The 13,414-nt window shown below is 43.5% G+C and overlaps 1 protein-coding gene across 1 annotated transcript in view; it reads left to right on the top strand.

Annotated features, from left to right (window-relative positions):
- The window catches only part of cacna2d4a (calcium channel, voltage-dependent, alpha 2/delta subunit 4a), a gene marked incomplete at its 5' end in the record, with an annotated part of 96,296 nt that overhangs the window by 20,534 nt on the left and 62,348 nt on the right, over window positions 1-13,414 (top strand). The window contains 5 exons of the mRNA XM_080022614.1: window positions 120-217; window positions 939-1,032; window positions 1,370-1,462; window positions 1,791-1,918; window positions 6,911-6,979. Coding sequence (XP_079878740.1) covers window positions 120-217; window positions 939-1,032; window positions 1,370-1,462; window positions 1,791-1,918; window positions 6,911-6,979 — 482 coding nt within the window. The remainder of the gene's footprint in view (window positions 1-119; window positions 218-938; window positions 1,033-1,369; window positions 1,463-1,790; window positions 1,919-6,910; window positions 6,980-13,414) is intronic.

The raw sequence follows: 13,414 nt of genomic DNA, 5'->3' as shown, positions 1-13,414 counted from the left end.
GTCTGCTTATGCGCCTGACCTTCTCCCACCTTGAGCCGCTAAATCTGACAGAGCTACTGGGCGCGGTTGTAATACTACACAATACAGGTATTACTGTGTGATTTCCGCCCTTCCTTCAGGACGTACTGTGAGACGGACATCGACCCGGCCCACCGCAAGCTCAACCAGTTGCAGGCCATGGTGCGCTACCTGACCGGGAAGGAGCCCGACATGGAGTGTAAGGGAAGACAAACTGTTTCCACCCAAGCGAGTGTCCTTTCAACCCTTTTAATAATTTAACACACAATTTATATTATTTATGAATTACTGAATAATCATTTCTATCGCTTTCTATCGTCAATCATTTGAAAAATATATATAATATGCATTAATTTATAAATTAATTATTAATAAATATAATGTGTAAAATGTAATCACTGTAATGAATAAATAGGAACATATATATATATTTAATTGTGCCATTAAAGATGCGGTGTGTAGAATTAAGCGGCGTCTAGCGGTTGAGGTTGCAGATAATTCCTACCTAGCTACCTAACTGAAACTAACTGATTCCTAAAACGTAATGCAGTTAGTAAATAGAATAATATAAATAAAATTAAATAAAAAATTAAACAAGACTCAAAAAGATAATACAAAGTGGGGGTACAAAATAGAAGTGAAGGGAATAGAGTTAAGTATAATGAATATGTTATATGTATGTATTATGAATGTATTATGAATATTATATTCCATTTCTGCCAAGTCCGTTCCGTAAATTTCACGATCGACACAGGTTGATTTATGCTGAGGCGAAGTTTCCAGTACGTACCAGACATCACCAGGTTTCCTTGGCGTGTTTCGCGCCAACCTGAGCGGTGTTTTGCAGTGTTTGGGATTCGTCGTGTGGTATGTCAGTGACCGCGGGCATACAGGGGTTTAGGCGTGTCCTCCTTGCGCAGGTGACGAGGAGCTGTTGCGGCAGACCCTGTTTGACGCCGTGATCACGGCCCCCATGGAAGCCTACTGGACGGCCCTGATGCTCAACACTTCCGGGTAAATATGGACACACACACACACACACACACACACACACACACACACACCAGGATACGGATTGCTGCTGTACACGCAAGAGAAGGATACTGTATACCCAAAGTAGTTTTCTTCTTTGTTCAGCATCTCTCGCATATTATTCATGCATTCTTGTTGCTGCCTTTTCTCTCCCTCTTTCTCTATGCTACCCCTCCATCCTACAATCTGTCCCCCTCACTCTCTCTCTCTCTCTCTCTCTCTCTCTCTCTCTCTCTCTCTCTCTCTCTCTCTCTCTCTCTCCTTCTCCCTCCCTCTAACTCTCCCTCTCTCTCTCTCTCTCTCTCTCTCTCTCTGTCAGTATGGATGAAGGGGTGGAGACAGCCTTCCTGGGGACACGTTCAGGGCTGATGAGAACACTGAGATACACGGGAATTGAAACACGAGTTGCAAAGTGGGTGTTTTATTTTTTCATTTTATTATTTGCGGGGTTTTTTTATGTTTGTTTGGTCTTTTTTATTAAGGCTCAGCACAACTAATGTTGAAAACTTAGAGGTGTACTTATTATTTACTGTCTCATGTCCATACCTCTTCTTCCAAAGTAGGTTAAAGCAAACGCAAAACTGGATGTTTGCATTCAAATGTTTAGTTGTTTAATTTTGAGTAAATTGATTTGATGACAGATACAGCTGCATATTTTCAACGACGCATCAAAAATAAGGAAACCGGAATATTAAACCAGAGCTGTAGATACTCTTTTCCGCACGTGCTCTCCTCTGCAGATCGTTCCTGACGCCCACAGACAAGCAGAACATCTTCACCCTGGACCACTTCCCACTGTGGTACCGCAGGGCGGCAGAGTACCCCGCTGGAAAGTTCCTCTACTACCTCCCCCGAGACGACACCAGAGGTGGAGCGTGCGCACACACACACACACACCCACAAACACACCCACACACACACTCACACACTCACACACACACGAGCACACACACACACACACACACACACACACACACACACACACACACACACACACACACACACATACCCACACACATCACATAATCCTACCACAGATACACACACAGAACCACACGTATGAACACCCATAATGGCACTATGGAATACATCAACAGATACATACAAACAAACCAACACACCCAGAAGGTGTATAATGATATATACATTCTACAAACAAACATACACAATGCTCTGCATAGTTCATAGTTCATACACATAATTCTCATCCAGGACATACACCTTCCAGTAGACGGTTGTTAGCTCTGTGTTTAGTATTTTCTGGCGTTTTCTTTTGGATAGTTTACATAATTTGGATGTGGTCTGATCTTGTCCCCCTCTTTCTTTTACTGTGCTCAGGCTGTGATCAGACTGTGATCAGACTGTGATCAGGCTGTGATCAGGCTGTGATCAGGCTGTGATCAGACTGTGATCAGGCTGTTATCAGGCTGAGATCAGGCTGAGATCAGGCTGTGATCAGGCTGTGATCAGGCTGAGATCAGGCTGTGATCAGGCTGTGATCAGGCTGAGATCAGGCTGTGATCAGGCTGTGATCAGGCTGTGCGTCATGCACTTTATTTCACTGTACTAGTGACACAACATGCTTCTAAATGTGTGGATAACATTTGATTTATTTCTGTGTACATTAATGTTTATTTGACTACGATGAATTAAATCCATCTATTAAATCTAAATCTGTAATAAATCTTTCAGACATAGTTGATGGGGCAATTCCTTGAAGGACTTTTAGGGAGGACTGCAGAATTTTATGCCAAGGATATATACCGTAAACATATTTGTCATATATATCACAAATATGTCTTATTTGTAATTTATAGAATTGTACACATTTTTAATGTTTTGCTTTATTTTAATACATTTATTTTCATATTATTTTAATAGTCATATATACATAATTGTATAGTTATTTAAGTTTGGGAACCCTTGTTTTAGCTTATGTTTGCAATCTGATTAATATATATTTACACTCGGGTTGTGTTTTTTTTTACATATTGTAAAAAGTATAAATGTCAACAGTGTGTAGATACTGTTGCAGAGAGTCACAGAGTTACATGTACCATGCTATGTGCAGATGTATTTAGGGACTATGAGGCTGACTATACCGCCACCGTGAGTCCAGAGGAGGTAGAGCACGGTTGGGAGGAACGCGAGGAAGATGAGGATGAGGAGGGTAGAGGAGAACAGATACTGTACATACTTGGCATGCTTCCCCCTTTTGCTTCTTCCGTTCCTCGTTCCTCTGCGTTCTTTCGTTCCCCCTGGTCTACTTTTTGCACGAGTGCATGCCGGTTAAAAAAAACCCAAAAAACAACACTCCTCAATCGTGGATTCAAGATTTCGTGATTTGAATCTCGCTATGACTTTCTCCACCCCAGTCCTCCAGCCGTCTCGCTCCTCAATTTATACGCCTCTCTGCTCGGAACCCTGAAGGGAGCCCGGCATTTTGGAGAGTGCTGTTGTGGGAAAGAGAGGAAAGCTCGTTTTTACGACACAAACGGGCCTTGTATCTTCTTGTGCCGGCGCCAACGTGTGGAGAGTGGACGGGAATCTTAGTGCACTTTGAGCCATGCATGATGCATGTCACAGGGCATGACCGTTTGTAGGCTCTGTGTGTGTGTGTGTGTGTGTGTGTGTGTGTGTGTGTGTGTGTGTGTGTGCGTGCGGACTAAAGGATGTGGGAAAAAACAGTCTGTCTCGCGGGGATTCCCCTCACCGCCTCAGCACGGCACCAGCCGTCAGCCCTCCTCTCCTCTCTCTCTTTTTTCGCTCTCTCTTCCTCCCACCATCACTGTTTCCCAGCTTCCTTTCCCTAACATCCCCCCTCACGATTACCATTCTTTCTGTCTTCCTCCCTTTTCCTTCATCATTCTGTCTTCTCTGTTTCTCAACCCTTTCCACCCGTCGGGTATTCCCGAGAAAACAAACTGATTGGTCGAACACCTCGTAACTCCAGTTTGGATGTTTGGGGGTCCAGACACTGCGGGCGCTGGGAACCCTCTTGGAATTGAGCTTCTTTATCCTCCTCTCCCTCTTCTTCTTCTGCCCTTAAAGTACCTGGATCTTAGAAACTGTGCGGCAGTAACTGAACTCGACAGCTATGGACGGCAACAAATTTATTTTCTGGTTCTCTCACTTCATCTCACTTCTGAACCACCGGCCCTGGAAACAAAATCCGCTTTCTCCTCGGATTCCTCGGGTCGTGCTCAGTCCGACCCGCACACTGCAGACCACGTCTGCCCCCTAGACGTCCTGGCCCCAAGACGTACCGCCGTTTTTACGATTATTTTTATGACGAGATGAGACGAGAATGCTGATTTTTCCAGAGAAAGTTAGCAACGGCAAAATTGGCTCCAATTAATTGCATCAATGCGAAACGTGAAACAGGCATTCAGGAGTTTACATCAAGCATCGGTACAAAAGCACTTAAACACTTGAGAACAACACGAGGCCCTGTTTACGACAAATGTCCAAGAAATGTGTTCGTTATTGATGAGAATGGCTTTAATCAGCGCTTGCAGCTATATTTTTTTCACACTGGTTTGCACAGTCCACAATGGCAGGACAACCTTTTTACATCCATCCATTACCCCTTGATGCAGTGAGTGTGCTGTCACTTCAAAGGTATGTCACACTCATAACTAACGCACACACACACATGCGCGCACGCTCACACATGCACACTGACACAGATAGATACGTGCACGCACTGGGTCCGTGCGTTGCTCTCTGATATGATTAGCTCTTCTGATCTGTGTTGCCTGGTAATCCCTGTGGCATCAGGAGCCAGCTGGCACTGTGGGCACTAGAAACACAGAAACAGAGATGACAATCACATGCTGTAATACAGTATGCGTGCTACTTACCAATGTGCAGAGCACACCTTTGACGCTCTGCTTTTCTTGGGACACGCATTAGTCACTATCATGTCATGATGGAGCTATGCAGGCATAACATGTTGCTGGACAAATATTTGGACTTGCATGCAATAACTGGAATAATGGTTTTTTTTGCTGTCATATTAAACCCATCATTTCAATGTTTGGGAGTAGATTGTGGGGGTAATGTCATCGTTAATCCTAGATTAATTGTTTATGTGCTTTTGTAACTGATATCGTGTGCTCCTGCCGCATAAGATATGACAAGTAGGTTTATCTCACTGAATAAACCCTGTAAGATTGATCTCTGTTCGGCCAATGCGATCTCGACAAAATCAGATATCACATTATTCTTTGATAAATACTTTGATATCGATAATTTGATGATGTTTTTGGTGATGGCCGTTGGTGCTTTCACAAGGTATTTACACAAAATAAATCATTGGCAATATGGATATTTTGACTATTATGAGAAGAGGCATCGATTAGAACATCTAAAAAGTCTATGAAGTTCAGAAAATTGCATTACTTTATTGTAATGCAGCCTTGTTTGAGCCAATAATGAAATAACTACAGGTAATGTAATCACTGCAAATAACATAATAATATTTCTGTTCTTAATGTAATAAAACTCAATAACATTATAAGTTTGGTTTAAAAGAAAATCATAAAAAATGTAATAACTGGAGCTTATAATGTATACTTACATAACTTTGTTTAAGTTTTGATTATTGGGTATAAGGTGTCACTTCCATGACACATGACACCCTGTACCCTGTTACACTGTTGTCCTTTTCAAATAGCGTGCACACACACACACACACACACACACACAGGCACACACACACACACACACACACACACACACACACACACACACACACACACACAGGCACACACACACACCTACTCTCTCTCTAGGAATTATGACTATTTATTTGTTTGTGGTACCTGATGGTTAGACTTATCTCCAGCCCTGCCTTCTACTCCTTAACCATTTGAGTACCAAAGTAAGGGCGTGCACACGTTTGCAAACACAGACATATACTCTTATGTTGTATAGTATTATAAACCCCACTAATAATGTAACAAACAGCCAATAATGTAATTACTTGTTACATTATGCACGAAAAGGTATAACGTTATTGGCTCAGAAATGTTATTACATTATTGGTAAATTATTACATTATTGACTTCTGTTACATTAAGAATGGAAAAATTATTATTTATTGACAGTTATTATATTAAAGGTTGTCATTACATTATTGCTTTAATGTACATAACTGTGTGTGTGTGTGTGTGTGTGTGTGTGTGTGTGTGTGTGTGTGTGTGTGTGTGTGTGTGTGTGTGTGTGTGTGTGGGTTGGTGGGTGGGTGACTGTGTTTGCTGCATGTAAGTTGGTAAGATCTAGTTTATATGCTCGTGTGTTTATGTGCATGTGCATGCTGTTGCACGTATGTAAGGACAGGTGGGGTTGGTGCTGTTTTCTATCAGTCTGTGCTCTTGACACCATGCACGTTTCCCCTGCCTCTGTAGAATTGCATTTAAGGGTTAATGACATTTTTTTTTTTGTGTCCAAATCAGTTATCACTCAAATAAACTGCATATGAAGACACATGTAAAATAGACAAAATCTCTATAAAGTACGCTCAATTTGAAACCACTTTCATTCATTTTGGGAGTTTAAATGTGTAAAAATGTCAAGCAGTGCAACCGTGTTTTAGGCAGTGAAAAGGCCTTCAAGGCTTTATTTACGGTAAAGCCGCCTGACATTTTGAACAAATTAACAAATGATGTCTTTCAACCTAATAGATATACGTGAATGAACATAATACAAAGCTTTTTTTTTATAAAAAAAAAATATAACTATAAATGCATACATCTCAATATTTTATTTATATTATCGTATTTGTCATTTACCCATAAATGGATGATTACATGATCATGCGTGTTTTCAACCTGTCCAACCTGTGATTGTGCCCCAGGAGAGAGGATCGTGATCGCTACCACAGCTGTGACTGTTACTGTGGGCAAGAGGACCGCCATCGCCGGAGGTAGGGACCACAATCTTATTTAACTCTCTCCCTTTCTCTCTCTATCTCTCTCTCTCTCTCTCTCTCTCTCTCTCTCTTAAGTACACACACTTTTTTTTCCTTTCTCTGATCTCTCACTCGTTTCTCCTTCTCAATCCTCTAATTTCCGCAAACACAGTACAGCGGGTCTCTCTGTCCTTTTCATCCTGTCAAGGTCCCAACATCACCTCACTGCACTGGATCCAATGATCCACCCCGTGTCTGTCTCTCTCTCTCTCTCTCTCTCTCTGTCTCTATCTCTCTCTCTCTCTCCCTCTCTCTCTCTCTCTCTGTCTCTCTCTCTGTCTCTCTCTCTCTCTCTCTCTCTCTCTCTCTCTCTGTCTCTCTCTCTGTCTCTCTCTCTCTCTATCTCTCTCATTCTCTCGCTCGCTCTCTCTTTTATTCAGTGATTTAATTATTTGATTGGTAACTTTTTGACAGATGAATGAATAGTATGAATACAAAATGCTGATTGGTTTGCATATTGTAAAATTGTCTATATGGACTATTGTACCGGTTAATTTTAAATTTAACCAAAGCCTTTCAAAATTGTTTTGGCGTCACAAAACACAAATGTGGCAATGTGTGCAATTCCCCTCTCTAAAACTCATTTATTTATACCTTAGGAATATTTCCCATTATTCTGCTGTCATTATAAGTAACTTGTGAATGCGGAGACAGATGGTGTGAGTGAGGTCGCTGTGCACGTAGTGGAAAAGAAGCCGTCATTACGACTTGCATCACTGTTCATTTGTTCAGACTTCTCCAATCATCAATTTGATAGAAGCCGATGACCTCGTTGTACCGAGAAAAAAAACCTTTCTGTCCGCCTAACCTTGATAGATGCTTTAGATAAGGCAGCCAGAATGAGAGACGTGCCCGCGCGCGCGCGTGCGTGCACGTCCCCTGGTAAGTCTGTCTGTGTTTGTCTGTAACCGACACATTCATCAATCGAAATCATCTGAGAGGCAAGATGCTCTTGAAATTTGGTTTGGAGGTGTGTGTCTGTGTGTGTGTGTAAGAGAGCGCATCTGTGCACTTGTCAATTTTGTGTGCAAGTGCGTGTGTGCAGGTGTGATTTATTTCAAATTTAGAAAAACATGTTATATTTCTTCCTAATCCAAAGACATTGAATTTTGCGGCTTTTAGTGTGAGAACAGCACTTTTTTTTTTTTTTTTTTTTACTTTGAAACAGGAAGGGAACAATTCATAACTATATATACGTATATTATTAGAAATAGGCTGATCATTGCAGTTGCTGTCCCCCCATGTCTCTCTTTCATTCTAGTTCTACTTATCTTTTCCCATAATCCTTTGCACCGTGAGCCGTTCCCAGAGAGTAGTCGTTTCAAATTAAACTAAATGAAATCCGGAATGACTCTGCATAAATGTTTAATCTTGTTTTTTTTTTTATCCCAATCTAAAAACACTTAAAAATCATATCAAAATATACTTTGGAAAAAAAAGCCGTTAATAAGTATGGATTTGGTCATTAGAGCAGTGAGTAACGTTGGAGAAACCTGCAGCGTTTCGGAGCAGTCGGTTCAAGTGGAGGAGCTTGTGTGCAGCCGGAAGCTTTCACCCCGCTGGTTCAACTCTGCAGCCTGACACGCCATCAATGTTTTATTGACCACCTCTTTCTGTCAGTCTTACTCTTTTACACACACACACACACACACACACACACACACACACACGCACTGGGTTTTGCTGTCGGACACTCCAAAAGCCAACAAAAACACTTTTTTTTTCTTCAACAGTCTCTCCATATACTGTATTGTTGGATGTCTTTTCCTCTCTCTTTTTCTCTGCTATAAACGTATCCACCCTTCCCTCTACCCCTCTATCTGTTTCTGTTTTCTCTTCTTACTCGGTCTCTCTCTCTCTCTCTCTCTCTCTCTCTCTCTCTCTCTCTCATTGTAAGTTTTGCTCCAGAGCACAAGAAATAATCAAATATTTAGAAACCTGGTCAAGGGAAATATATATTTTCACACAGAGCACACACACACATACACACACACACACACGCAAACACTAATAATGCAGACACATAAAAACACAGTGAAAAATGTCTCGAGTCCAAAAAGGCGTACTGAGTGAAACATTGTGTCGTGTTGAAAATAAGCTAATTTGCATAGATCGTTTGCAAAGATTTAACCAGAAGCATTAAAAATGTATTTGAGATGCAATGAAAACAGCGGCTGACAGATGGGATACGGGGACACGCTGTCGTGAATTCAAACGCTCACATCTAGACACCTTTGTCACCGCCCGCTGTGTCATGCTGCAGCCCATTATGTGAGACGGCGTAAACGGCCGCCAAACCCGTTCCATGAAATCCTGATCCATATCACCATAGAAACAGCATCAGTACCGGGAAAAGGTAATTCGTTCCACAATGAAGATCGTTGGGCAAGCAGCCTAAACAGTCCTGCAACGAGCCGGCGTCTCCCATTTCCAGTTCAGCTCTGTATTTGAGTGGTCGAAATATTGGAATAATTTCGAGTTAAAGTTAGTATTTTCTGTGCACTTGATGGAAACACACACGAGCCACACCGCTTTGCTGCACAAATATTACGACAAACTACTTCTCCCGTGACTTTGGCAGCCAAATCGGTGTATTGCACGAGCGGTAAGATTGGCTGAAAACAGTTGCAGTGGCATTTCTTACCATTGAGTGTCACTGTATGCCTTGACTGCTGAGTGCAAAGGGTGATCGTGTAGTGAGCCTCCAAACTGTTTTGGGGCCAGTCTCGTGATTCCCCCCTCCAGGCAGGCAAGGATAGGATTCGTACGCAGGGTGGCTGTTCTGGGTTCAGACCTCAGCCGCAGCCCACAGTGAATCTGGCGATGCAGCGTGCGTGTCCCTTGACGGCCCGGGCGCTGCATTACTATCCCCGCATAGCGGAACTGGCACTATTGTATGTAAATAAGGCTTATAAACTGACATGCAGGCAGAGAGGGAGAGAGAGAGAGAGAGAGAGAGAGAGAGAGAGAGAGAGAACAGGAGGAGAGGGACAGACAGCCATTGAGAAAAAAAGGGGAGCAGCACACCGGCAAAGAGCGAGAGGGATGGAGGGAGAAACCATGTGGCAGACAGAGAAGAATGAGGGAGCAGAGTCGAAGCGAAAGAGACAGATGGGTGGAGGAGAAGAAAAAGGAGAGATGGAGACAGATTCGAGGGAGACATTGGAGAAAGGGGGGGGGGGGGGGAGGGGACAGACTGAGAGAGCAGGATGGAAGAAGAAATGAAGAGATCATTAGAGGGAGAGATGAGGTATATGCAGTCAAAGTGCTTATGCCCGAGAAGAGGAGAACAGAGGAGCTATTTTCATGATTGATTGATGGTCTGTGTGTGTGTGTGTGTGTGTGTGTGTCCGTGTGTGTGTGTGTGTGCCCGTGTATGCGTGTGTGGGTGTGTGGTTGTTGGTGTGTATTTATCCGTAAAATGTTTGTTTTTAAGCTTAGGAAGAGCTTGTCAATATAACAAAGCGTGTGTGTGTGTGTGTGTGTGTGTGTGTGTGTGTGTGTGCGTGTGTGCGCGCGTGCGTGCGTGAATTCAATGCGTGTGTTTGTTTTCTGTCCCCGGCTGAGGTCTGGTTCCTCCATCATGCCGCTCCATATTAAAACCCTTTTGGCTGTTTCTTTATAATGTCACAGACAGTTTCAAAGAGACCCTGAAAGGAGCCTGCTGTATTTAACGCTAACATGGCCACCGTGGACAATCTATTCAAACCCATCATCTCATTATTCTTAACAGGGAGCTTTTTTTACCCCCATAGATTACACTATCCCTCTCTTCTGCCTGTTTTCCCCTGATCTGATGCGAAATCAACATTTAGCCATGTGACAAATCGAAATTATTTTGAAGGGGTAATTGGAAACACTTTTCCAACATAATTGCAAATATGTACTGAGTTATTAGTTAGACAAGCTATTCGTTCTATGCAATGATAACAATCCTGATTTTAGAGCGGCTTTGCTGAAAACCTGTGATGCAACTTGCAAAGTTGTATTTCTTTTGGCCAAGCAGGAAGCAGGAAAAGTCTGCAGTCTACCAATTTGAAAAATTTCAAGCTCTCGCAAGTTTTACAGAGATCGGAGATGGACTTGCATGAATAATTGCGATTGCAAAATTTGCAATTTCCTGGAGGGACCGACCTATTGGCATGTTGTTTTCGTTCCCACCTGACCTGTGACTCCAGCGCTGATGTTGGTTTTGAAGCACCGAGAGGCAGGTAAAGCAGTATGGCAGAGTGAGTGCGACTTGGCATCTCTGCGGCGTGTCGCTAAGATTAGCTTCCTTCCCCACGTACAATCGGTTACACTCAGTGGTTATTAAATGTTTAACACGGTGTCAGCTTTCATGCTGTCTTTCTCTATAGCTCCAGCTCTATTTTCGTGATGGAGCGTTACCACTGGTGGGGCTCCGGTTCTATCATTTTCGGGGGGGTGTCGTCGTGCGCGCGCGCATATTCACACTCGCAGCACGGTGGAAAGAGGACCACGATTGTATTCGTGTAAGATGTTTAACGGGCGCGACGCCGCCATACATAGCAACGCCCCCGTGACACCTAGATATGCACGCGCGGGTTTCACACAGGCACACGTGAAAACATTCATGGAAGACGTAGCCACCTGTTCACCAGTCACTGTAAATCTCCTTGGCGAAGGCCAAATATGCATAACTCAAGGTTAGATCGAAAATCAATAAAAAGCTAATGCTCAAATCAGGTAAGTAAACAGAATGGATAGGTATGGTTTTATTGGATGCATAGGGAAAATAAAGGCAATTACATTTATTGTTGTAATTCCATTTACCGTGCATGTCTGACTAACTTTGAATAGTGTTGGTATTAAATCCAATTATTTATTAGGTATGCCGATTTCGAATAAAACGGACCTATTCAATTTTGGTTTTGACAGCCGGTCTATAATACTTTTACAAATTGGCTCAACAGCCTTCTTCATTCTTAGGTGAAGTCAACCGTTACCGTCCACTCAGCAGCAGTAGTGTCATGGATTTTGTCCTTTTTGTGTTTTTTTTTTTTACATTTTTCTCACCTGGGCTACAGCTGGACTCTGTTTCGTCGTTCGTTTTAGCAATCCGACGTCGCTGAAACGCCTCCCTCCTTCCTTTCTCTGCGGCGTCTTCCAAAACGGTCTCGGAATGCCGCGACGTCACTCTCTTTCGGGCGCACTGGAATGCGCACGTCGGGGTCCTGTGACCGGTCCGCGGTGCCGGCCGTCGTCCCAGCCGGCGTGCCGGCGTCCAGGTCCCTCCTGTGACCTTCCAACGCCCGCAGGGAAACATTTAACACTGTGTTTACGATTCACCGGCGCATCTCAATTTGAAATGTCAGCGATTTCTATTTAAAGACGGACCCTCAACGATAAAGGAGCCTTGTCCGGTTGTCCACAAACTTGCAGCCTGGCACAAGATGGAACTTTTTCTTTCTCAAATTCTTTCTTGCCCTTCTTTGAGATGATTTGGGGCGTGTCTGTGTTTTTTTTTTTTTTTTTTTTTTTTTCCCCCCCCCCTATTGTTCCCGTTATATCCCTCATTTCATCCTCCATTTCATCTCCTGACGTTCTCGCTCTCTCATGGGTCTCTCTCTCTCTCATGGTTCTCTCTCTCTCTCATGGTTCTCTCGCTCTCTCATGAGTTGCTCGCTCTCTCATGGGTCTCTCTCTCTCTCATGGTTCTCTCGCTCTCTCATGGGTCTGACTCTCTCATGGTTCTCTCACTCTCTCATGGGTCTCTTACTCTAATGGATCTCTCTCTCTCTTATGGGTCTTTCTCTCTTATGGGTCTCACTCTCTCATGGGTCTCTCACTCTCTCATGGGTCTCTTACTCTCTAATTGGTCTCTCACACTCTAATGGGTCTCTCTCTCTCTTATGGGTCTTTCTCTCTTATGGGTCTTTCTCTCTTATGGGTCTCTCTCTCTCATGGGTCTCTCGCTCTCTTATGGGTCTCACTCTCTCATGGGTCTCTTACTCTCTAATTGGTCTCTCACACTATAATGGGTCTCTCTCTCTCTCTTATGGATCTCACTCGCTCATGGGTCTCTCACTCTCTCATGGTTCTCTCACTCTCTCATGGGTCTCACTCTTGCATGGGTCTCACCCTCTCATGGTTCTCTCACTCTCTCATGGGTCTCTCGCTCGCTCATCATTCTCAGTCTTGCATGGGTCTCACCCTCTCATGGTTCTCTCACTCTCTCATGGCTACCTCACTCTCTCATGGGTCTCTCGCTCTCTCATCGGTCTCACTCTTGCATGGGTCTCACCCTCTCAGGCTTCTCTCACTCTCTCATGGCTACCTCACTCTCTCATGGGTCTCTCGCTCTCTCATCGTTCTCACTCTTGCATGGGTCTCACCCTCTCACGGTTCTCTCACTCTCTCATGGGTCTC

Source organism: Zeus faber (assembly GCF_960531495.2).
Source record: "Zeus faber genome assembly, chromosome: 21".
Lineage (NCBI taxonomy): Eukaryota > Metazoa > Chordata > Actinopteri > Zeiformes > Zeidae > Zeus > Zeus faber.
Note: the sequence above shows the minus strand (reverse complement) of the source record. Positions and strands in the feature narration are given on the sequence as shown.